At 51.7% G+C, this 26268-nt stretch overlaps 1 protein-coding gene across 6 annotated transcripts in view; it reads left to right on the top strand.

Moving 5' to 3' along the window:
- The window catches only part of SLC8A3 (solute carrier family 8 member A3), a 115385-nt gene that overhangs the window by 84263 nt on the left and 4854 nt on the right, over window positions 1-26268 (top strand). For 2 of the 6 annotated variants that reach the window (XM_075030524.1, XM_075030528.1), the window contains exons 3-4: window positions 8239-8345; window positions 19173-19190. In XM_075030524.1, coding sequence (XP_074886625.1) covers window positions 8239-8345; window positions 19173-19190 — 125 coding nt within the window. Of the gene's footprint in view, window positions 1-8238; window positions 8346-9540; window positions 9728-19172; window positions 19191-26268 lie in introns of those variants that run through there. The other 4 variants (XM_075030525.1, XM_075030529.1, XM_075030526.1 and 1 more) reach the window with 4 other exon arrangements.

Raw genomic sequence — 26268 nt, 5'->3', positions numbered from 1 at the left:
CAGCCTAGACGTCTTTTTTTTAAGAGGAACTTAAAGATTAGAGTTGAACCTGCAAATGTTCAATAGGAAAAAAAATAGCTTTATTGAACTGAATAAAGAAAAAAAAAAAACTGTGAGGCTGGACTATTATCCTTGTACAACCTGACTTAAATGTCTCAACTCAGTTGATCAGCATCATGGACTCAGCTGAGGGAAAGATGGTTTAACAAACTGGTTTTCCCCGCTTTGCAGAAATTCTTAAAACCGAATTGCAGCATCTTTCCTTGAAGAACCCTGCATGTTAGAGCATTTTGTCATATTTGAACAAAGTGAAATATAGAGTGCTTTGGAAATCTGCTTGTCTGGCAGGGCTGACTGCGTTAAGGAAGCTCCCAGAGCATTTTTTGGTGCTTCCCTACCATGCTTTTTCCAACTCTTCAGGGCTTCCAAGTTGAGTGCGAGACATTTGCCATTTACTAGCTCTGGTGCTGATTCCGGTGGCTGACATGTGGATGTACTGCATCTCTTGAGTTGCCCTGAATAACATACCAGGTACTTAAGGATTTTTTTGCAAGGCATGAGAGTGCTTAATGGGCTCACCTGCCTGCAACTTAGCACCTCTGATTTCTCATTGCTGGTACAGTTTATTTCAATTGGTACAAAGTAGGTGTGAAACACTGTCCTGTGAAGTTGGCAGCGTTTCGTGTCTCTTTGCAGGGTCCTGTGGCAGTGGGAAGTGAGGGCTGGGCTGCTGTGTAGGAAACAAGCACAAATTGAAGAGTGAAGATGACCACAAACAGAAACTGACCCCTTTAGGTTTTGCCATCCAGGATGGAGGAAGGATAACAGTTAGGCAAATTTTTTTATTTTTTCTTTTTTTAATTTGGGCTTACTTTTTTTACCAGCTATCACTATAAATCTTTTTCTGATAACACTTTGAAGTTTTCTGATACAAGACTTTAAAAAATATGGCTTTAGTCTTGGCTATGTCCCTTTAATTATGATGTGTCAGCTACTAAATAATTTTCAATAGTTCTAATTGAAACATGAGCCAATTTACTAATTAGCCAAGATTACATGGGGAATGCACAAAGGGAAAGCGCCTTTCTGTGTCAATATTTCCTCCTTTATCCCTTACAAAGACCTGGTGCGACGTGAACGAACTGCACCGCCAAGGACCAGCCAGGCAGAGCCCCTGAGCTCCCGGCGCTCCTGAGCAGAGTCCCACGCGGTCCTGGGGAGAGGGGCATGGAGGGGCACACAGGGCTTCGGACTGGGGTCCTCATCTCCGCCTTGGGGTACAGCCACTTCTTGCGTGGTGTCTTCCTCGGCACACCTTTTTCCCCCTTCCTGTGACCTGCCGGAGCAGAGATGGAGGTTTCTGGCCCTGGCAGGAATGGAGCAGCGGTCCCCCCGTGTGCTGCACGCGTGGCAGGGCTGGGGGCTTGCAGAAGGACTCAGGGTCACCTAAAGGCTAAAGGCTTCTTCCCCCTCCCCTCCCAAACAAGTTACACCTTCTCAGTCTGGGTGGACAGTACAAAGGACTTTCTAGGGGTAAAGAGTTGAAATAGGGGGAAAGATTGTCCAGAAAACCATGTCTGCCGTGAAGCTTTCAAAACCCAGTTGGGCAAACACCTATCTGTACGGGACGGCTTGGGGGGACTGGCTCTGCCCAGAGGCAGGGTGATAGCTGAGCGGTGACAGTCGCTTCCAGCCCTATTTTCTGAGGTCTTTTGGTTCCCTAATGGCATAAAGGAACTCTAGCAAGGAAGACGAGGTGCCTTAGAGAAATGCACAGCTTCCTTCAAATGGGAACCAAATCAGATGAAGCAGGATAAGTTGATACTCACACAAATAAGTGATGTTTCCACCACCACTTCAAGCTCTCTCTGCTCTCTTCCCTCACCCTCCTTATGGCTGCATCACTGTAACATCTTCCACATTAGGAGTTCAAAGCAAGCAGGGACTGTCCCCTATCAAATCCCTGTGAGAAATAAGAATCACAGCCACTGCATGGATATAGAAGCTGAAGCACAGAAGTATCAAGTGACTTGCTTGGATGGCTTCAGGCTTGCCTGGAGAAATATATAGGTTCTATAGTGATTAGCACTGCGGAGAACCCTGTTTTAATCATGATAACTAGTTATCATCTGGTTATCCCATAGGCCAACTTGAAGACAGAAGAGAAAAAATCCAGATTCTTAGGGGGGGCTTCTGTCTGTGATATGTTACAGCCAGCTGGTCTGGTAGTGAAGCTGTTCAGGCTGTTCCCCATGTGCTTGCTACACAAAGTGGGATGGCTCTTGCACAGCTGCTTTTCCAAGGTCTTCATGAATGACACAGCCAGTTCCTGGAAACTGGCCCGCAATGGCTTGTCTCCAGCTTCTGTACTAGCACCAGTTCTTCTGTAACTCATACATCAGCAACTTGCACATCAATGATCTGCTTGAAACTCTATCCTGACAGTTTGCCTATCCCGTTGACATCTGTTTAGGTAATTGGTACCAACGTCTGCTCTGACCTTAGAGGCACCTTCAATTCTGACCTGGCTGCTAGAGCAAATTGTGACCATCACCAGCGGCTGCAGCTGGATGCTTCAAAACCTGTTCCCTGCCAAGGGAGCCAAAAAATCTTCTTTCATGGGCGTGAGCTTAAGCCCAGTGTGCAACCTGTCTGTCATGGTCATACTCTGGATAGGTTCCTAAATTACCAGGATTTCCTGTTGAAAGTAAGATCACTCAGCATCTCCTTGGTGAGTTTAGTGAACCTGCTTTGGGATCTAATGATTCTCCCCCTCGAACACCTCCTGTCTTTGTCTGTGCTATGTGACAGCATAATCCTTTGCTTCAAAATGGGTCATGTTGTCCCACTCTGGGTTACTCGATGCACAACTCCATGTGCCCGTGTGCATCATATCAGTGCTTCTCTTGCTGGCTTCTTCACCTTGCCTGCCAGCGCTGTCATGTTGCTCTGTTAAATATCTGCCTCCCAGTAAGTCAGGCAAAGACAGCTCCCCACTATGCTTAGTCTTATTTAATCCCCTCTGGTTTGCCTCAAATGTTGACATCTTACCTACTCAGCATTTCTGCAGCAGGACTTCTCAACGAGATCTTGCGGCAGAGCGAATAGGTCCTATCTGTAGTTTCATCTTGAAGCCCAGCCCAGTGCAGGGCTCTGGGGAAGAGTCAGGCTGGCACCACGGGCTTTGAACTTCACGCTGCAGGGACCTGCACCCACAGCAAATCAGATGAGGATGTGGGTATATCAAGATGTGTCAAGCACACTGTGGCTTGACCCAAGGTATGTGCATTAATGATTCACATTAATGAGTTACTAAAGATCTCCTGGTACTTCTCACTGTCCCAGGGATGTTTACCTTGCTGTCCTGGCTGCTTTCCATCCTGGCTAACAGCATCCCACCAGGGACTGTAAGTCCTGCCCTTGCAACAGCCCTGCCTGTTTCAATGGTATACACTATGTGACATCTCCTGACTTACGCTGTTTTTAGAGCTGAGCCTTATTTCACATTCCAAAGTCACACAGACACATCCTCTTAACCTCCTCAGCAATAATTCCTGCAAATGAGAGTCTCCACACAGAGAGATACTCAATATTTTCTAGCACATTAATCAAATAACCATCCAGTTGTTGCCTTATGTGTTGCAAGTGGACATGTTGTCAAATAAAATGATTTTATAGATTATCCTCTTTACTTCCCAGACGGGGAATTTAGCAACATCATGTGCACAAAGTCCTTTAGGAGAAGATCGATGTCTATTCATTTCATCTTCTATTGCTTACTCAGGGAAATCTCATACTTAATGCTGCTCCCCAGAGGAGATTTCCCATCCCTAACTTTTAAAACCAGTGATTGTTTCTAAGTGCACGTTGAAAGGAGAGCCTGGACCGCCACTGTCTGAGGGCTGTTGGTGGCAGCTTGCAATGACCCCAGGGAAAAAGGAGCAAGCAAGCAGCTACCCTGACTTCTGTATGGCCAGGTGTTCCCCAGGAACGCCGGCTCTCGGCTTGCCCTGCTGTGTCACGGCCCAAACCGAAAGCATTGCTCGGTCTGCTGGAAACACCACCGAGGCCTGAATTAAAGAGCTCTTCCCACCAAGGTACCCATGCAGGGGTTGAGATTGGACTATGCCGTGGCTTGGTGCCGGCAGTGGGGCTTTGTGGTTTGCGGAGCGGCTCCTTGCTGCCAGGAGAGGCTTTTGGATGGCCTCTGTTGTTCTCCGCTTTCGAGCCGTCTGAGGTATGGCTTGGCCGCGATCAAGCTGTCAGAGAGAAAAGGGAAGGCTAGAAGGCATCTTCCTTTCCCCATGCAGAGCAACCAGAGGCTGGGGAATGAAAGCCGCTCGGCTGAGCAAGGTGGGCTTCAGAGCCCTTGCTTCCCATCGTGGTGAGCGTGCCCGTCGGGGCTGCTGTGCTGACAGCCCCTCTTGTGCCTGCCGCTACCTCCCTTAATTTCAAGAAGCTGTCAGGATGTTCTCGCGGCAAAATGTTCCCAAGCCTCCTGCTCCCGCACGCTCTCTGCCTCTCGGTGTCCTCCTGTCACATCTCTCGCATTAACATGATGCCTTCCCGGGGCGGTGTTACGCTCCAGCCCTTCTCCCCATCCATCTCCTCCGCTCTCCGTGCCTTCCGAGGAGGTGGCTCCCAGTGTGGCTGCAGGTGAGAGATGAGATCGTGTGGGAGCAATCTGTGTTTTGGCCTCCAGACTATTTATGACGGCTCAGGACGCAGCTGGAGTTACGGTTGCTTTCGTAGCCTTGGAGAGGAGCGAGACGCTCGCAGTGGCTAGGCAAGCTGCCGGGCAGCCCCTACCTGCTGCAGCAGGCTGGAAGGGGTGGCCAGACGGGCCACTGCAACCCCCTCCATCCACACTGACCCTTCCATCGTGGGAGTCACCGGAGCAGCCAGCCGGCCGGGAGAAGGATGCTTCCAGCAAGCCCAGCCCCGCGCCCTCATCCTTGCAGGCTGCAGAGCGACCCGGGAGCGGGGGGATGCTGCTCTTCCCCCTGCCGCAAAACCCCAGCGAAAGGTGAACCGCTCCCCGTTACGCGGCGCTGGGTCCGCGAGCCCCGCGCGGCTCCCGCGCGCTTCTGCCGTGCTCCTTTTCTCCTTGCACGGGGAGGTCCGGCGATGCGCCGGCTCTGGAGCAAGAGCGGGCAGTGGCTGCGGTTTGGCCGGGACCCTCCATCCCGTACCACCCAACCGTGGGTGCTGCCGGGGTCCCCCTGCCAGCCAGCCCCACACCTCTGGGGTCCCGCGCGGGGTCCCCAAAGCTTTGACGGAGCGGCGGACCTGCTGAGCGCTCGCCGCCTCTCAGCAGAGCTGGGGAGGTCGGGCACCTCCTCCTCTTTTGGGGTTCGGTCAGATTGGGCGAGGGGTGCGAGGTCCTGCCGGCATCCTTGCAGGGCACCCGCGGCTTTGGTCTGTGGAAGTTCTGCCCCTCTCCTGTTGTTTCAGAGCTGGGTAAAAGGTCCTTTTCTCCCTATGGCTCGTCGCGAAGGAGGAAACCAGGAATTTACTAGATTGGTCACCGAGTTCAGACACCCGTTTTTGAAAAGGCACCTGAGGCGCGTGTGTGTGGTAACGGTCCAGCTTGCAGCAGAGCTGAGCTGGTCTAGGAGTCCAGAGGGTTTGCTCTCGGTTTCCTGAACCAAGGGGACGTGCTTTTGCAAACCCAGCATTTTACCGTGCAGCCCTCTATGGATCACCACCGCGTTTTCTTTCTCTTTCTTGATTTTTTTTTTTAAACATTAAAAAAAGACAACTCTAAGGAAATCTCACCGCTGTGGGACTACTTAGGCTGTATAGAGTTCTCTGTACTTAACAAAATGTGCACGCAGTGAGTCATTATTCCCTCAGTCCACAGCTTTGAGTATTCATCGTGCAGATGAGGGGCTTGCCTGAAATGAGGCTTTCCATACACACAGCACACGCTCAGGGAGATCATCTGCCGGGCACGCGTCCTCATTAAATGAGCATTTCTCTTCTGCTCTGGTACGCGCATACACCACTCATGGAGATGGGAGAGTCACAAGAAAGGAAGAAAGAGAAGGGGAGGGAGGGAGGGAAAGAAAGAAAAAAGAAAGAAAGAAAAAGAGACAGAAAGAAAGACGGAAAAGGGAAGGGAAGAAAGTTGCTGTATGAAAGCAAAATGAAATGGTGTGCATGCATAATATTCATTGTATAAAGCCTTAGAATAGCTTTGTTGTGATACCTAAGCTGGCCCCCAGGAAACAGGGTCTGTGGGGTTTTTTCCAAATTTTTACAGGCAAGCAATACTAAGTAATTTGGAGTTCCTAGAATGGAAAAAACATAAGCAATGGTAATTTTGAATAGGGTTTTAGAAAGCAACCCACGTTCAGGAAGCACTGGCTGCTTTTGAAAATCCCACCTTCTGTTTTGTAGTATATGAGCAAGGAAAAGATCAGCACTATGAACCAGCTGTAGCTTTAACTCAGCAAATTGAACAAGCTTTGCAAAGTATCAGGGGTCCAGACAACATCTAGTTCAAAAGCCGAATTCAGTCAACCTCTCCAATGAAAATGCAGCAAAATCATCATGATGAAGTCTTAGCAGAGCACCAACATTTACACCAGAGACGTATCATTTAAAATCCTACATCCTTCAGGCTGGATTAGTGGAGATTGAAAGGGTCTAGAGAAGGGAAAGGAGGCTTGCCGGCATTAGCGCAGGATATGGGTAGAGCAAGCACTGGCAAAAATAAAGCTGATTTAGCTCAGAGAGAAGAATTAGAGGTGATTCTTCTTGCATATTCCTGAACCGATGGATATAGCAGAGGTTGTCCAAACTCTTCCTCCTACTCCGTATGCCATCATTTGAAAGACAGGATTTGGGACCAAGACCAAAACAAGAGCCAGCACAGGGAACAGGATTTCTGCAGTCGGAGTGCAGGAGCAGTTATGACTTGAGGGTCAAATTGTAGGATAACTGGATAATTTTTGTGGTCATTAATGATATCAGTAAGAATGAAAGCTGCAGCAATGACAATTAGTCAACTCTCCTAGTCTCTGTTGTGAAATGGTGATTTTCAGGGAGCTGCCGGCAGTGCCAGCATCCCCAGCACGGCGATCCCAGCACCCCCAGGATGCATGGCTAGACTGCTCATTCTCTGAAGCACTGTGGGATCAAAGATACTGAGTATAATTAATGCCAAGGGCTACCGGCTGAGGCACATACGGATTTGAAGCTTGGGGCTATTTTTCCAGACTCTATGATTGCCGGTCCTACTTTTCTCCTCCTTTCCATCCCCAGCCAAGGCTGGTTGTGGACAAAATGCACCAGGGGCTGATCTGGACGTTGAGGATGGGCAGGGAGCAAGGGGAGGTCGTAGCCGCAGGGCCACGTGCGGGGACAGAGCCTTGTGGGAAGCAGGGTGTCGTTCACCGGCAGGAGGGGCAGCTGGCCTGGTGGCTCTCGGGGACAGTTGTTTTGGGGTAAGGGAAATGCTTTTTATGTGGAACTGACTTTTTGTTTAAAAAATGCAGTTCCAGCTTGGGGTTGGGGCCAACTGGAAGTCCAGGAGCCCTCAAGATGGCAAGCACATGCCCGTTTAGAGCGGTTGCGTTTATACAAGCATGTAATTATATGTGCTCATCAGTTCGCATGCAGACGATGCTGCACCCCTCAGAGCAGGCTGATGAACCCACATCACCTAGGGTTCCCTTGGACGTGAATTCTACCAGAGCCGCAGGTTGCAGGGTTTCCCCAGGGCCCGTGCAGCCAGCGGGTGTCTGCCTGGCCGGTGGGTATTGCCAGCAGCAAGGCAGCAGCACGGTGCCTGCGGCGTGTGTGTGTGCGTGCGTGCGTGTGCGTGCTTGTGCATCTGCTTTTGCACGTGTGTGTGCGTGTGGTGGGTAGCAGGGCGAGGGAAGCCTGCTTCTCTGCTGGCCGTCAGTCCTCATTGCCCGCACGCTGAGCCGCGAGCTGCTGTACCGGCGGCTCCTGAGCCCCTCGCGGGTTCGCTGGGGGATCAGAGCTATTTTTGTCTAACTTCACCGTGCACAGCGTGGCCTGCCGTCACGCCTTTGGGTTAAACAGAAGATTGACCGGTGTTACTTGCAGGAGCGGGGCTTTGGCCTTCCTCAAGGGCCACGTTGAGCTTGTTCAGTGGGTGAGAAAACTTTGACTCTCTAATGTACCCATTCAACAACTTCCTTCCTCCACTTTTGCTTCTCTGTTCCTTTCTCCCCTTTATGACCCTTATTATTTTTCCATCTGCAGCAAAACAGTTCACATCAAGGTAATTGATGATGAGGAGTATGAAAAAAACAAGAATTTCTTCATTGAGCTGATGAGCCCCCGCATGGTGGATATGAGTTTACAGAAAGGTGTAGTACTGGCCCTGTGGACTAACGTTAACGTTCTTCTTTCCTCTTCTCTTCCATCTCCTTCCTCCTCTTCTCCTCCTCTTCCTCTGACGTCTCTCTGTCTCCAACCGCTCTGCCCTAAACACTGCTGTGCGCACATACCGTGTCACATGGTACCCGTGGGGTGGCGTGGGGGGCGATGCTGGGGCCGGGGGGAGGCAAAGTGGCGAGGGGGGCAGAGACAGAAGGACGGAGAGCGGTCCCGCTCGTCCGTATTTCTGCAGCAGCTTGAGAGGGACCTTCTGCCATCCGCACTGAGGGGTCCAAGCAAATTTTGTAGCGTCAGCGGGAAGGTGCTGGGTAGAAACACATCCGGCATCTCAGGGGATCATCGCCCAGCCCTTGTCCTGTGGGGTGTCCCGGTCAGACCTGTGTTAGGAAAAGACAGGAATCGAGGTCTGGCAGAGGAGCAGCTCCTAGAACTTACTCCCTGCTTCGGTTTGCCTGAGGGCTCCCAGCAGCTGTGTGTGTTGCAGGGATGCTGGAGGGAGCCAGGTGAGCTGGCAGCAGGGAGAAGGGACCAGCCCTGCTCCAGCACCCGGGGTATTTCGATTTGAACCTCGGAGGCATTTTAGTCCCGTTGTGTCCCCCTCAAGGTCCCAGCAAAGCTGTCCTCTCCTGGGGAAAGCTGCATCCTTGCTCGGGGAACGGGTCATGGGGAACAGGCAGACGCTATTGAGGAGAAAAAGCAGTAAGATGTGCCATTTTAAAAATGGAAATTAGAACTGGCGGCCTCCTTTGCAGCTGACAGAGCTGTAGCCTGCTGGCAGAGACCCACCTCACCCCACTGGGGAACGTGTCTGTGAGTACCCATCTCTCTTCTCCTCAGGCTCGCAGCCCAGAGCCCCTGCAGATTCATTATTGATTGCGAGGGTGGCAGAAGCAATTGTTCTTCCAGCTAAAACACAGCGGGTACCCCAGGGTGGTCCCTGGTGATTTCCAGGCAGCCGATACCCTTTCCATTACCATGTGACACTGAAAACAAATGCGCTGCAGAAGTCGCCTTCCACTAACCATCAGCAAGGTCCTCCTCCCCCTTCCCTTCCCTCCTCACCCCCTCGCCAGCCCCCTCTCCCCCTAACACCCTCCCGCTCCCCAAGGAGCAGCTGCGACGGATGCCCCGTGTCCCCGGCGGGGAAGGGGCTGCGTGCCAGGAGCCCGCACCGCTGCCGCCGCCGCCGCCTCGCCTCCGGCCAGCCGACCCACCGTACATGGTTGTCTCTCTTGTTGTCCCTACAGGAAGACCGTAAGGGTTAAGATAGTAGATGAGGAGGAGTACGAAAGGCAGGAGAATTTCTTCATTGCCCTTGGTGAACCGAAATGGATGGAACGAGGAATATCAGGTGTGAGATCCTTTATGAAAAAAAAATGAAAAAAAGAAAAAAATCAGAATCGAGTCTCCAAACCCCAAATCCAGAAAATATAACCCTCTTTCTCCTCCTTCCCCTCCCTCCTTTTCTCCTCCTCCTGTAGATGGATTGACTTTTACTCTCTGCCCTCCTGTATTCTCGCTCTCACCCTGTTTCGGTGTCATCTCTGCCTTTTAGAGCCCAGCTTACTTCTGATCCTCCTTTTATGCAATGCTTGAGCCTCCGAGGCTGTGTTATTTTGATTGGGTTTCCTTGTCTTGATCTGTTTTTCTTTCTGAGCACACCTTTGCTGTTCTCCCCCCTCCTGCTCCTTTGCCAGGACCTTGGGGAATGTGAAAGGCAAGAGAAGGGCGTAATGCATGGCTGCCCCTTCGGCTCCTCCTGTATGCCCCCCCGTCCTTCCCTCTGTTGTTGCCTGCTAGTGGCATTGCCTTGGTGCTCTTGGATCCCTATGGGGTGCAGTGAAAAGCCCATGGAGGGAAGGTGCGAGGTGTCTCATTTTGCTTTTTTTTAAAAAAATGGTTCTCCATGTCTTTCATCTGAAAACCCCCTTACTGTGTCACAAGCAATCACAGCCTGTCATGCAGAGAGTGTGGAGCTCTGCTGAGGTCCTACTTCATCAGCAATGAGACCCAGGATCTCCCAGCAGAGCAGGAGTATAGTGGGAATAAGCCCTGACTTATCGTGCCTTGCCCACCTGTATCTTTGTCGATGTTTTAGATGCGTTTGACCTCTTTCTCACTGAGCGAGTCTTGCCATTGGCTTCAGCAGCTTTGGGACGGCCCGGGAGGGCCAAGATTTAAACAGAAGCGCTTTACAAAAAGGAATTCAAATCCACCTCCTACGTGTCTGATACGGAGTGGAGACAGACGTGTGTGCCCGTGGGCTTGTTTCTGCTCCCGTGTGCTGCTGCAGGGGATGGGAACACCTGGCAGTTGCCTGTGCATCGCACACCTTTCCCTTGCTGAAACTTCTCCTGTCTCTTATCTCGCCAGCCCAGCGGCTGCCCTCTGCCCAGGCCAAGCTCCCACGCACGGCTCTGCGGGCCGTTCGTGATAGACACGGCTTGCATTAGCATGACAATGTCATATAGCATCCGTGGATTTGTAAAATGTAAACCCAAAGAGGATTCATAGTTTAATGCCGTTAGGCCACCTCCTGCAACCTGTAGGCAACGAGGGGCATTAGGTGTCACGGTGTCGAGCACAGGCCCTTGGGTTTCACCAAAGTCCAACTGCCCCTGAGTGGAAGCAGTGACCAACCTGCCATATCCCATGGGGGTCTGTCCCAGCAGTTAATTGCTCTCCGGGGTAAAGATGTGAGCACAGCTTCTAGGTAGAAGTTGTCTGGCCTCAGCTTGTAGACACTAGTTATTTTCCTACTTTTCTCCATCAGATGAAAGAACTGTATAGCGTACCACAGCTTCTGTGTAGGTACCTGCTCACTATACCCCTATTACGCTCAGATTTCTTCTTGGGAGTTTAAGGAGATTAAGCCCTTTGAATCTGTATCAGCAAAGCGTTCAGCCCTAGATCAAAGTCTTAAGCCCTAGAATCACCCCAGGGTCCCCTCTCTGCATGTGCCCCTTCCCGTCCGTGGGGCTCCCACCTCCATCTCAGCAGGTACGGGAGGAAAATCGCCTGCCTCTGGCTCTCTCCTGCTTATGTGCTTGGCAGCTTGGAGCATCACACTGAAGTTTCTGCTCAGTTGTTTGCTCTCTGTGAGCCCAGCATCCTTTTCTAAACCAGTGAGCTTCAGGATACAGTCGGGATTGGGCTGGTTTTTGTGAAGTCCTGCATTTCTTTTTCCTGTATAGGCTATGTTGCATCTGGCTGAATAAAAACAGATATTTGAAAAAAATCCAAATAGCCCCTAAGGCGGTTCAGTTGTAAAACATCTTCGTTATTATTCGGACTACGATGCCAGTTTGCTGTATTGTGTGTGTCTCATTTACACCAGCATCAGCTGGAGTCAGCGGGACTGTCTGATTTGCAACAGTCGGAGAGGAGATCGGAGCTGGACTAAATGATCTGCAGCAGAGAGCCTGCAGGCCAGCCGCTTTCCTCGCCGGAGGTGAGGGCACACCCTCAGACGGACCCGGAGATCCCCGGAGGAAGGAAAGGACCACGCCAAGGAGGAACTGGTTGGCCTCATTAGAGAAAAGTCAGAGAGCACCCTGGTTTTAAAAATCTAAGAGGCAGGAGATTAAAATGCATTTGTAAATGTTGCTGGCACAAGGTGGCACAGTCGCTACACTAATTCCAGGGCATCTGGAAAGATCCCCAGCTCCGTAGCGCTGCATGCCATGGCATCGAGCGTACCTTGTGCCGGGGATGAAGAATAAGGAGCTACGCGAGGCTTTCCCGTGCAGAGCGCCAGGAGTGATCAACAACAGATGCTGTCGCCAGCAGCTTCACGGGGCGCACGCGTGAGCAGCCGGCTCCTGCCGGAGAGGAGGCAGCCCGGGAGCGCGCCGGGGCTGGCTCGCTCATCGGAAGGGACGCTCACGCCGACTCCCCGGCACACGTGTTCCTGCCACCATCGCGCCGCTGCGGGGGCAAAGTGCGGGTGGTTTATTCGTTGCAAAGCCCGCGCACGACCAATACGAGGTCAGCGCAGCCACCTCGGTGCAAACGGGCCCCCGCAGCACTGCGCAGACGCTGACATTGCCCCGCACCTGCAGATGGGGGGGGGGAATCCCAAACCACGGCCGCCTAGCCGGGACTTTACTTGGTTTTGTTGCGGTGCTGAACGGGCCCCCACGCGACTCACACGGCGAGGGCAAAGCACAGCTCCTGCCTCTCCTGGGAGGTTCAGGTTGGGTTGCTTTTGATCAAGAGTCTCTCTGGGTTTTGGCTACCCAGGCGTTTGTTTCCAGCACCACAAAAGACGTGGTTTTCTTGATGGCGTATCCTCGTTTTGTTGTTACTCCCCACTTAGCTGTGTCACACTGAGCCTGTGCCTAGGGAGCTGTAGGAGTATCGGGTGTTCTCAGACAGCTCTTTGTAGTGTCTTCAGAACATCTCTTCTGGCCCCCTTGGGAGCAGGGCAGCGTTGGGCACCTCAGCTGACTGGCAGTTGTGTTTGGAAGTAATCTGCGATCCGGTCCGCGCAGAGACAGCCAGCCCATCGCAGTCGTGCCTGCACTACCGTAGCTTCGTGCCTTCGAATGAGGCAGTCGCCCCAGGACCTCTCCGTGCAGAGGGTAGCTGCTAGCTTACCTTAAGGATACCAGCTAGGTAGCAGTGATGAAATCCGTGATGAAATGTGGTGCCCTGAAGGGAAAGCAGAGCTGACGGCAGGGACGAGTAGATGTGTGCTTCTCAAACCAGCCTGGGGCAGGGTTTGGGCGGTTTATTTTGGGATGCAGAGCTTAGTCCGGAGCCCCGTGCTGCTCAGACCCAGTGTGCTGTCCCTGAGAGTGCCCGCACCGCTGCTGGCTGCCGTGGCAGTGGTTTCTGATAGATGCGCAGCGGAGGAGGATAGCAGGCAGGAGCAGGGTTTGCTACCGTACAGCTGGTTTGCATTACTAGCTGTGCTGTCCCATACTCGTGCTGATACAAAGCAGTCGCCTCCAGTCAAGGGGACATCTCCTTGGCCCTGATCAGAGCTGTGGGGCAGAGAGGTGTATCTCCAGGAGGGTCTCTGCGAGGGCCAGAGCTCCGCAGGAAAGCCATCCTATTGCTCTTGCTGTTTGCACCTGCTAACACCTTACCGGAGGAGAAAACATCTCTGCTCAGAGAGGTACCTGTGGTGGGCCGAACACAAATTCCTGTCTTCAGGTTGCTCAGGGCTTGCACAATGCATAACAGCCACTGATACAGCCTTTTGGCTGAAACATTTTGCATTATCTGCAGATGCTGCTCCTCACTGTTCACCCCCAATTATATCAGTGCCATGCTGCTTTGAGCCTTGGGGCGCTCAGTTGTTAACCCTTGCCATAAGGAGAGCTGACCACTTACTCCTGTTATATAAATGCTACATCTGTAATACCAAACTTTGTCTTGCAGCTCATTTATTCTTTTTCACCAATTACTTTCTGCAGCTGGAGTTTTTCAAAGCCTTTCTGATCATCCAAACAAATCACATCAAGTAGTTTTACTTTAGCAGCTCTTTTTGTTGATGTGCTCCAATAATTCAAAGAGATGAGAACAGATCTGAGATGGGTGTCTTGCCAGCCTGGTCTGTGATGAAGACTGATACTGACTCAGTAGTGGCATATCAGATGCAAAGAGCACTGGCAAAGATGGCGCTTGCCGCAAGCTTGTTATATCGAAGTGAATGAGTAAAAAGAAATCAAAGAGAGACTCCCATTCTTTGCCTGGCAAAGGTAGTAAATGTTGCTTTTCTCTATCCTCCTGGCCATTTCCCAGGTTTCCTGATTTTTTTGTCGTCTTCATTTCTAAGAAATTAATCTGAATCCTTCTTGTCTCACCTTTCCTCCGTATGTGTGGTCATGCAAACTGAATCCCTGTCTACTGAGCGCTGCAGGGCTTTGAAACCTCCCAGCACCCTGAGCCATCCTTCTGGCCATGCTTTTTTCAGCACCTTTTTAAAGTGTTCCTACAGTGAAACGAGTCTTTTCCTTTATGACAAGATGCTGTCTGTTGGTTTGACTCTTGCTCTCATGGCAGCTCTGGTATCATGTCAGCTCAAAACTCAGAATGAGGATTTTGCTGCTGTCAGCCCAGCAGGATTTTGGAGGAATACTTTCTTCACACATCAGCTTTCACACTTTCCACAGTCCTGGATTACAGGAGAAAAACTGGCTTTGCTTTCCCTGGATAAAGTCAGTCTTCTGCTTAAATGGTAGTTAACCTTAGTGTTGATGGAGCCCGAATGGCAAGTGAGGCTACTTCAGAAGATTTCACTTGATTGCAGATAATGGTGAAAATAGCATTTGGAAAACTGCGTTTCATGAGGGTAATTGGGAGTCTGCTCATGAAAATTCAGCTCATGGCACAACAGTGGAAGATTCAACCTCAGGGCTGGTGCGTGAAGGCTGAGTCTTGAGGGTTATGCTTTGTAAAAGGGTCCAACATCCTTCATGCAAAATTTTGCTTCAGAAGGCACGTCCCCCACGAGATGCAACTTCACTGGAAATGGGAGCACAGATGGCTGGCGAGCACTATTAAACAGCTTGCTGGCATGACCTGGCTTGGGAAGATTTTGTCTGAAGTCTTCTCAGCCCTCCCGGTCAACTGGTGTGGACAAATCTCGTAACGCATCTCCTTTTAATCAAGTGTCAGCACCCCTGACGGGAAAGCTTCATGCCCCAGAGGGAGGATGTGGCTGGGAGACGCAGAGTAAGGATTAAACTGCAAAGGAAGAAGGATTCCTAGCTTGCATTGATCCAGCAAGTTATCTATATCAAAATATTGATGAAATTATGTGACTTGGTACAAAGGTCTGTGCCTGTATAAGATAAGCTGCATCAGTAACGTGAGCACGTGTGCTGCAGTTTTCTGAAGCGTGGGCAGATGCTAAGAAACTCCCTTCTTCCATCAGCTGCTGATGGGAATAGCAAAGAAATGTTAGATTGCTGTTACCTCCTTCCCTGAAGGTTTAATAATTTGCTTGCAGTTCTGTGATTAAGCTGAATGCTGCTGATTCTCCTGATGGAGAGGAGTCTCTTGAAGTCTGCAAGAGCTTTGCTACTGACTTCAATAATAACAGCATTCAGGTTAAGGCTGCAAAATCTCTGCCTTGTTTAACCTATAAAAACCCCATGTTTATAGCTCTTCACAGTCCATTAGGGCAACAGTTTGCTCACCTCAGTGAGCAAATCTGGAGGCAGAGCCTGTGGACAGTTACATCTGGAAGATGGGGGATCCTTACGTCTTTGGGGAACTGCTCCCGCGGTTTGCATGGTCACTGAGCATCTTCGGGTGCACACGGGGTGCAGGCAATGTGTTCTCCTTGCCTTTGGCTGCCTGTGACTGCCCCGCTGTGGGACTGAGGGTCTCCTCAAAATCCAGCCTTCCCTCCCTCATTTCAGCTCACTCTGTAAATCCCAGGCCTTTAACAAGGATCCTCTTATCTACGCAGCGGTTGCTGGAGTCTTTAGGGATATTGATTAGAACAGATTTATGTTAATGGAGAATGAGTCCAGAATAAAGCATGCAGCATGGTCAAATCTCTCTGTGAGGTAAACAGCAGGAAAAGGTATTTCACTGTTCAGAAAAAGGCTGGGGGACACACTTAGCACATTGGGTTGCTGTAAACTACAGGATTGTCCGATTGCTGGTCTGCTCCCATCCCAAGCCTGGTTCCTCTTGGTTTAACCTTCTTTGGCTTCAGCAGAGTTAAGGCAGGAGGGAATTCAACTCCTGATCTGTAAACCACACCAACACGCATGTCACAGCAGGATTTGACCCCAAAGTACACTGAAAACATGCAGATGAAATAGTTTATTAGTAAAAAGGGTTTTTTTAGCAGCTAAATTCAGGTCTAAATTGTCCGGTTTCAGGGGTGGCAGGGGAAGCAGAGTTCACGCCCGCAATTTTGACTTTGCCTAAGGCCTGCAGGGCAGAGAAGTCCCAGTAAGGGAGGAACTGGGATCCAGAGCTGAAGGCTTTAGGTTTCCTGGGAGAGCCAGCGTCACCTACCTTGTCTGCGGGCACACGTGTTTGTCTGCATTCAAGGGTTAGGTAAGGGATACTTGGGACTGCTATTTTGGATTTGACTGCGGAGCTAATTTTAGCAGCTCCCCGTAAGAATGCACATGTCAAGCCTCTGAGACTACCTGAGATGCCAACAGCAACGAGGTGGCCTGGCTTGGCTCCACGAGGAGCGTGATGTGCAGAGCAGGAGCGCGGGAGGGGGTGAGGTGCCCTGGGGAGGGATGGGGGGATGCAGCCCAGGCGGGGTGCAGCGGAGGGAGGCTTGTGGATGGGAACAGCACGGGAGCCGTCAGCGGGGCTGGTGCAGGTACAGCATCCCCAGATGGACTGTCAGGAAACATTACAGGTCAGGACTAAGGGCACATTAGCAGATGCGTGTGCAGGAAGGAAGCTTTAGTCCGTGAAATCATTTTCTTGCTTGCATGCACAGCATTCACTCAGAAATACAAAGATAAAATAATCCCTTGGCTTTCTGCATGCTGTATTCTTGATGTTTCATTCATAGCTTTATAGGCTTCTTCAAATATTCATGTATCATATCATAAGTGAAAGGGAGAAAAATAGTTCTTTTGCAGGCTCAAAAGCAAATGGGGAAAAAAATAAACTCAAATCCCAGAGCACTAGAATAACAGTTTTAAAAAACATGAGGAACCAATGACTTTTTTTAATAACCACAGTAGCTTAGGGGCCCAGTAATATTTCATTATATTAAATTTGAACACCGAATCGACCCGTTGTGCTAATGCTTGTAATTGCAAAAGGCAAATTAAATTTCCCCACACTGTCTGGAGAACCAGGAGACCGTGGAATAGTAAGGAGGCCACAGGGTAGCGTGGAGCTGCAGCAGGCCGGCGACTCGAGATTCACGCGACAAGGGGCAGTGACAAGCCTGTTGGAGACTTCCAGGCAGAGCTGCGTGGAGGACAGGAGGTGGTGCAGGCAGAGCAAACATCCCAGAATTGCTTCTCATTGCTCTGTGGCACTATACGTGCTGCAGAACGTACTCACAGATGGTTCCCCCAAAGGTTTTTGACTCTCAAAAGGAATTGACCCTGAAACACGAGGGGCCTCTTCATTGCCCCTTCCCTTTTCACTGCGCTTTACCAGCCCACACGGACAAAGGACTATCTCCTGGAGCGCCCGCGGTATTTCCAGCTGGAGACTTGGATAAGTGGGTGAAGATCTCGACTGGGCCGATGCCTGCCCGCAGGCTGTCAGGAAAGCTGTGCCCGTGGATGCTGCCCGACGGAGCAGGGAAGTGCCCGGGAGCCGGGACTCAGGATTACTTTCCCCAGCTCTGCCACTGATGCACTGTACGACCTTTGACGAATCGCTTAGGAAATCACTTTCAAACAGCACAGATACAATTAGGTGCATCTGTATAGAAGTGCCTGCTTTTCAGAGGCCTGGACTGGCAAGTCTGGGCAAATTAGCACTTTTGGACTCCAGCCCACTTCTGAGTTTGCAAAATGTTCCCTTTAGCCTCTCTTTGCTAGCTTCACCATCTGTCAAATGGGGCTGTTAATACGGATTCAGTCTTTGTACAGAGTTTTAAGCTTCTGAGACTAAAAGTGCATGATAATAAGTGTCATCACATGCAACCAAGTCTTTGGGAACTGGTTTGCTGTTTGAAGGACAGGTAGAAGTCAAAGCTAAGGCACAGAGCTGGTGCTTGGCCCCTCATGAAGACGGTTCGGTATTTTTTGCCATACGGACTCTCCTGTAGTTAGTTTGAAACTCGGATGCAAGCTGTGACTTTCTACAGGTAACACCTAAGAGGGATCCAGCCAGATGTTTCCTTGTGACAGCTCTGGGGAGTGGGGAAATCAAGGCAGGGGAGGGCCAGGAGTCACTGCCCAAGGCAGCAAAAGGGCTGGGCTGTGCCCGTATGGAAAGTCAGGATAAGGTTGTCCCTTGCAAGGACCTTCACCACCTTCTCCTCCTTTCCTCCCACCTCTAATCTCGCAGGACCACGCAGTCCTTTTTCCCAGGAGGCAATTGCATCCTGCTGTGATGGCGCTGCACGGCACATGCCTGTAGAGCACTGTTGGGCAGACCAGCAGTTGGGAGCAAAGAGAGCCAGGAGGTCTCAAAGCGGTGGTGCTTTACCTCTGCCTGGGCTCTTCTTGGCACCCTGACCCTCTGGGAGCGGTACCTGTGGGGCACAGGATAGGTGCAGGCGAGCCAGGGCGTCCCCAGGGGATGATGCGTGGCCGCGTTACCACTGCCCTATTTCACGCCAGAGGCCAGCACCCTTTTTATCAACACCTCCCTCTAATGATGCTCTTCTCAGTGAGCTGCCCATCACCCCTGGCCACCCTCTCTTCTCAGCCACCCACGGATTTACCGGGGCTCCCCAGTTGTGCCAAGCCCCACCACAACCACACACTTCTGGCTGAAGCGGGGCCATCTCCCGTGCCTTCAGGTCAGTTTGGGTCGCGTCAAGCCCCAATGGCAATCGTAACCCCCCCCCCCCCCCCTTTTCCTTTCCCCTCCTCGCTACTCCCCACCTGCATCCCATCCCTCTGCCTTCGCTTGCCAGGGGGGTGACTCTGGGGAGCCGGCACCCCGGTGCTCGCCGGTGCTCGCCAGCCTCCTCTCCATCTTGCTGCCGCGGTGTCTGCTCCCCAGCCTGTGCCCGGCATGCGGCCCCGGTGATTGGCATGCCGCCTTGCACCACGTCCATTGTTCACTGACAGCCGTCATCTGCAAAACAGCTTTTCCCCCGTGGATATTAACCGTTGCCCTCTTTTCTTCTCTCTCCCTGTCTTTCTCATATTCTTCTCTCCCCACAGCCCTGCTGCTCACCCAAGGTAAGTGCTTTTTCTCCTTTCTTCTGCCTGCTCTGGCTCTGTTTTCGTCCCCTTTGGTCAGTGCCCCTGTGTTTGTGTTTGCTGTGTTGTAGACAACCCCAGCTCATGGTGTTCACGTCTAGCAGGAACTAGTTAAGAGCAATGCATTAAGAACATGATGGGGATTGATTGATGTCTAAGAGCCTTCCCCATTGTCGTGGCTGAAACCAGGACACCCATATTCCAGATTCTTCTTGGGAAATGACCTAGCCAGGGTTGCAAAGCAGAACATGCAGCTCTGGCTGGTCCAGGACCATGACTCGACCCTCTCTTTGGGGAGCTCTGGGGCTTGGGTCGTACATCACCCCTCCGTGCATGCACCCAGGTGCTCTCCACCTTCTGTCCTGGGGGGTCCCATGGTTGTACCCAGTGCCAGGGCAGCACTACAAGAGCACAATAAGCACCAGCACCATTTCCCTCCTGCCCTCAGCTCTGGCTCTTCACTCTTCACCTCCTCTCCCTGTGGCAGGATTTTACATGTATTAATACTAAGCCCCCCCTTCCTTGCCCCAAATCCCCGTTACCCTGCTCTCTCTTGATCCCACTGCTGTACAAGGTACGCCTCCTGTATTTTTCTTATTCCTTCAATTCCAGATATGATTACAGTTGAATTTGCACTAAAGAGACATTTGTCAAAAGATAGGGGTGGCCACGCAGGGTGCAGAGAGGAGCTGGAGTCTGACAGGTTTGCAAGCAGAGCTGGAAACCAAAGCGTTCATCGTGCCTGAGCTGTGCGGCACATCAAAGGAGCAGCATCTGCCGTGCAAGCTTCAGTCTCCGCTCCTTTTCGGAGGATGCCAAATCTGCTGCGCAGGGGATGGCCTGAGCCCATCGGATATTGGGCTAATTAGGAAATTGCTAGTGGCAGGCAGAAGTCCCCAGCTCCCCAAATATCAGCTTAGGGTGTTTACAGAAAACTCCTCGGGGCGGTTTGGACGTTTTCCTTTGTTACTTCTTCAGGTCCAGGAGGACTGGAAATAAGCTGAGCACAGCCTCGTTCTCAGTAATTTCATTGCTTTAATTCAGTAGCTGCCTAATTTGATCAGAACCCCGGGAACCAAATAATTTCTATTAAAATAACATAACTTTCCTCCCTCTGTTCTGATCCAGCCTGATTGCTTTTGGCAGACGTTATTGGAGAACTTGGTCACCAGCTATGGAAAGTTGCTTTCCAGTTAATAAAGAAAAGCCTCCTTTCTGTCTGGGAGGGGGGGGGTCCCCGGGGTGTCCCCCTTGCCAGGCTGCCCCGGGGTGCCCTCTGTGGATACGGCATGTGCTTGGCCGGCGGTTTGAGCTCGCAGTTCTCGGCCCCCACACGTGCTTCAAGCTAGTGGCCGGCCAGCGAGCAGAACCCTGCTCGCCGCAGAGGCACGTGCTGGAGTGTCACTCAGCGGCAATCACGGCTAATCAGTGGGGAGAGAAGTGACATCCTCATTTAGTCCGTGTCATGTTAGATTTAGATTACACGGACGCCCAGGAATCTTTGTAAAAAAAACCCCTGCATTATTGAACGTTTCAGTGGAATCTGTCGGTCCCGCTCCTCGTCCCCTCTCTCCCTCGGAGCAGCTCGCACAGCTTTTCCCAGGCAGTGCCCCTTTCCCCGGGGGCTGCCTCCCTGGGACCGCTGGGCACCCTGGCTCTCCTCCGCAGCCCTGGGGTGTTCGCCCTCCCGCATCTTCAGCAGCCCCCACGGGGCCAGCAGCGGCAGTGATGCAGCGATGCAGCAATGCAGCAGCCCCGTCTCTTTGCAGAAGCCCTGGGGTGCCCAAGTGAAAAATGCCTCTTTTGTCCCAGCAGCCCTTACCTGGTGGTAAATGGGAGATCCTGGTTCTGCCCCTCCCTGGGAAAACAGGGCTGTGAGTTTTACACCAGGCTAAGTGATTGGGCAGGGGAGAGCCTTTGGCACAGGTTCAGCTCAGCATTTGTTTCCTCCAAACGGGCTCCCCAAGCCAGACTTGCAAGGCTGTGCAAAGCTTTTGAAAGCCTTGCTTGGCCAAGCGTCCAGTGCCAGCTGTTGGGGCTGCAGAGGACCACAGTAGTGTGGGGTGGCTGTGGAGTGACTTGAGAGTCAAGCCTGGTTGTTGGGGGTTTTTTTTAACTAACTTCTCTGATACATAACCTTTTGTTTTGGCACTGGCAATGATCTTTCCGTATACTCTTTATACAGGGAAGTATTTGATACCAAAGTGCATAGCTACTCCAGTAGTCCCTGCTGTCGCCAGCAGTAGATGAGCTGCTCTGGTGGTCTTTCCAGGCTTTGCAAAAGTCACTGCAGAAAGCCCGAGCAGAGCCTTTTCTTGGAAGTTCTTGGGTGCAGGAGGTCCAGTTCTTTAAAGGGATGAGGAACTATCTAAATGATAGATACTTCTCTACTCCACATACCCAGATCAAAGAAAATATTTCTAAATATGTTTGTTTATGCTTTAAAACTCCCGGGTCCACTTTGCAGTGGGAAAGACTGGGGAGCAGAGGTGCCAGTTGACTGGCCTGTCGGGGACGGTCGTGTCAACAGCAATCTCAAGGCAGAGCCAGCAGTGGAATAATGTGCAGTTCCCAGCCCTGTGCCTTAGCCTCCCTCTCATGAATGTGCAGCATTTCCCAGTTAGCGTTAAGGACGCTGGAGCATGTATATGGGATGTATCATGCCTCAGAAATAGCTTTCAGGGCTAAGTAAGCCGATTCCTCCCTTTTTAGAAAGCAGCCCAGGCTGCCGGTGCTTGTGCATGTGCATGTGTTTCAGTAAAGGGCATATCCATATGCTAACCTCAAAAGCCAGAGTGTCTTTTAGCCAGCAGTCTTCTTCAGTTGTGACTGACAGCTTGACAGCACTCTGGAGAGAGGACCTCATTCATGCTCACTGTTTACTTTGGTTAGCCAGGATTATATTTTATTGAGCTGCAACAAAAAAATCCCATTTTAATTGTCCTTTTAATTTCTTCCTAGCAGCGCAGTCCCCAGAAGGGGTGACCTTCATGCAGATACATGCCCGCTCTAGAAATGGATGGAGATGAGATAGCTCAAGGGGTGTGAAATGGCCTTCATAGCAATCTTTCATGAATACATTGCTGGTTTTAATCCAATTTATTCAGCAAGTAACAGGGAATACAAACCGGTCCGTGGCTGTCTTGCAGGATTGCCTAGGTGATGGGTATCTACCTCTTTGATGGTGTTACAGGGACTTCCCGTTGCCTGTTTCAGCTCAAAAGGTGCGGTGGCCAGATTACCCTGTGGAAATGGGCTTTATCTAATTTTGATTTATGATGTGTCCAGGAGACCACAGGCAATGTCCAGTTCCCCTTTGTCTGAAGGAGGCTGAGTGGACAAGCACCCATGTAGTACCCTCCAAGAGCAATGCATGATGTGGGAACGCTGCTCAGTGCTCCCCTTTCCCTTGGAAGAAGTAAGAGGAGGAGGGGATCTGCTTGCTGTGTTTTGAGCCCAAGAAACTGCCTATCAATCACATGTAGGTCTGAAAGTGCTTTGCAAATAGCTGCAGATCAAGTCCCAGGATGGCCCTGCAGGTTGTTCTCGTGCGGGTAAGAGAGCTGAGGAGTGAGCGTGGCAGGGACGTACGCAGGGCCATAACTAGGAGCTGCTGGCCCCCATCGTCTGTCCTACCTTTAAGGGCCTGAACTGACCCTGAATGAGGCAGAATAAGTGAGAGCACAGAGTGGTTTAACCAAAAACCTCTCCCTGCTTCCTGCAGGCAGGCACTGAGTCCAGCACCTCGCGGCTATCAGCTGTGGCCATTGCTACAGCCTGGGCAAAAGCGGACTTCATTCTCCTTCCTCCCACCTGGCCTTTGATCTTACCAGGCCTGTTGTCTCCCCTGCTTGTAGCATCTCCTTTCTAACCCGTGGGCTCCCTGGCACGAGGAGCAGAGTGCCTACGTGCAGCACGGGGCGCAGCAGCCCCGGCTTGCCTAGCCTTAGCTGCCCGTGCACGCTCCTGTAGCCCCGATGGTAGGTTGCTAGCACTCGATGGTGGCACACACCTGTGTGCCACCGCAGGCAGGGTTTAGAGGATCCCTCTCTCGCCACCTTCCCCTTCGCAGGGAGGAGGTGGAGGCAGCCCAGGAGGTCCTGGCAAACTCCTATTCTTGCTGGGCATAGCCAGACCTTATCAGGCTTAATTGGGGTTGACAGCAGGGAGTCCAGGGTGCAATCCGCACTGAAAAGTAGGTACTGATGCTGATACAAACAGAAATCAGGCTAGTTAATAATTAAGCTGCAGCTTGGCAGCATTCACCTTGAGAGACTTGACCTTCCAAATTAAAAACCTGTCTCTCCCCCCCAGCCCCTGTGTTTTATTTAATCGCAGCCCTTGGTAGTCTTCTTTGCAGGCTACCGCACCCGGGTGATGTGTGACACGCCTCAGTGATGCCCTGTCCCTGCTTCCCGAAGGAGCCCTCCAAGACCCCAGCCCTACACCCGGTCCCTCAGGAGGTGGGGGCCTGTGGCTACCATGGACCGCGTGGGAGCATGCCCCACGCTTGCTGCAGAGGCAGCGGCCTCCGAAGGGAGGCTGGTGCACCCTGCTGCTGGCTGAAGTGCCTCCCTGAAAGGCAGGAGCATCGGGATTGTGCTCTGCCACTGGGATGTTGCGAGAGTTTGTTCTCTCTCAGCTGTTGGGTCTGTACACACGGGGCTCAACTCAGTCGTCAGCATCCCATCGGATCAGATAGACCCTGGAGCAGGTTGAGGTTGGGGTCTGGTGTTCTGCAGAGATTGGCACTGATTCCTGCTACAGGTGCTCAGCTGTCCTAAATGGTAGGTGGGGAGAAGTGGCAGATTCATGTAGGTGCTTCGTATTGCTCTTTGGGGCTGCTTAGCTCTCCCCCTTAGCTGTATGGAGAATATAGGTTGGGGCAAGAGACGTGTCAACTGGGCTCCTAACCTTGTCCTTCCTGCCACAAACGGCACTGCCTTAACTTCAGAGGACAGTCAGCAGCCTGGTATTTGGCACCTATGGGTCACTTGCACGAGTGCATTGAGCAAGATCCAGCACAATATTGACATGTGACTCTTAATCTATGTTTGTCTCCTATGTTAGGATAGAGGCTCAGTGAAAATACAACGGCAGGTTAAATGGTTTCAGATGCACCTTTGAAGTTTGTTAGGTTTCTGTGCTTTGCTTTCCTGTTGCACATTCACAAATGCGACTGCTTTTTAGTGAGGCGTGAAGGAATTACCTCCTTTTTTCCTTATCTGCAAGCTTCCTTTATTAACATTTCTGCGAGGTACCCATTTGGACGTGCTGCCTATGCCTGTTCTCCTGCGGTTTGCTTGCAGCTGACATTGAAAGACTTAGCCTGGCGGTGGTACTCAATCAGCTGCCTCCATAGGACGTCCTTGACGTGCCTTCTTGGGCGACCGTTTTTCTTCTCTCTGCGCCCCAGCTCACCATATTCACTGCAGAGGAGCTGCGTGGTGACAGCAGGGCCTCCATTATTCATGTCTGGGTGGACACGCTGTCGGCAGGCTGCAGGTCTCCATCACTGGTCAGCTTGTCCCGTCGCCACGAGTGGCCTACCTAGGGCTTGAAGGTGCCTCTGGTGGCACTTCTGCTGCTGGCAAGGTGCCCTCTGAAACAGCACGAGTCCCACAGCCCTTCAGTGCTGGGGTAAGCGCCAGCACCTTCACTTCGGTGGAGTGCCCGCTCCCATGCTCACGCTGCATCCAGACCCCAGGCTGCCAGAGCAATCTGTCCACTCTTGGACATGGACATGGCACTTGATTTACTCTGAAGACCTGACTGGCAAGTGATTGCCATGCTCATCAAATCAATAGGTGATCCGCAAGTAGCTTGCAGAGACAACAAAGCCGCCTGCTAGCAGCTGAAGGTCCTGCCTCTGGCCACGGACTCAGGTGTTCCCATGCAGCCTGCCCGACAGCCGCGGACCTGGCGCGCAGTGAGGAGAGATGCGGGAGATCCTCCTCAGAGGAGGGTTTCGGGTCTTGCACTATCCCGCCTGGCACAGGTGCATAAACCATCATGAGCCAGACACCAGGTTCTGGGATAAAGCTGCGTCGGATACCGCTCCCTACGGGGAGGAGAAAGATTTCTGCACTGCGTGTGTTTACAGACCTGCCTGCAGCTCAGCCTTGCCTAGATAGTTAATATTTGCATGAGGCTTCGCGTTGTCTTGCTGTGCCAAAGGCTTTTGTCAAATCAGTTAAAGTGGGGGCTGAGGTTTCATTGCATCGTTTCTCCTGGAGTTGCTAAGCCGAGGAAATTCTGCCTGATATTCCCCATTTTCAGAGCAGCTCCTCTGATTCCAGACATTTGCTTTCTGCACTGTGCAACTGCAGCCGGAGTGTGAGAGCCCAAGGGACCGTGCCGCCAGCTGCGACCGCAGCTTTTCAGATGTAGTTACTTCCCAGCGAAGGTTGTAGTGAGCCAGACTGTCACCAAGTCCAGGCTTTGCAACCCTGCTGGGTTGGCTGCTGTGCTTTTGCTCAGCTCAGTACTGCCAGCGCACGTCAGCGCGTGCTCGGCTCGTCTGCCAAGCTGGGGCTTGCAGAGCTGAGGGTGCCTCTTCTCCTGAGCTTCGGGTTATGGGGGAGCTCAGACTAAAGCGGGCCACGTACATGGTACGGCAGCTGGTGTGTAAGCACCTGCATTTTCAGTGATGGATACAGCTTGTCATCTTCATACGCTTCCAGGTAGAGGCAAAGACTGGACTTTCTCGATCTCTGTCTTGGAGGGAAAGAGGTGTATATTTCATCTAACTCCCTGCTCAAGTGAATATAAGTAACTTGAATCTTGTTCTTGATAATCATCAGTTCATGCCTCCAAGTGTAGCATAAGGCAGAACGTTTTGTCCAGGTTCACCCCTGTTCCTGCACTTCTCCAGCTCGGCTGCCTCCTCCCCTCTGTGCTTGCTTGGTCTTTGCCTGCAGTTGTGCCCCCGTCCCCTGGCATCCTGCATTGCCCGTCTTCTTCTCCAGGTGCTGTGCTCTCCTGTCCCTGCCATTTTTTGTAAACTTCTGGGGATTCCCAAATCCAGAGTACACTGTCTTTGAGCTAGGCAGTGATG

Source organism: Buteo buteo, chromosome 6, assembly GCF_964188355.1.
Source record: "Buteo buteo chromosome 6, bButBut1.hap1.1, whole genome shotgun sequence".
NCBI lineage: Eukaryota > Metazoa > Chordata > Aves > Accipitriformes > Accipitridae > Buteo > Buteo buteo.
This window is presented reverse-complemented; position numbering and strand designations above follow the sequence as displayed.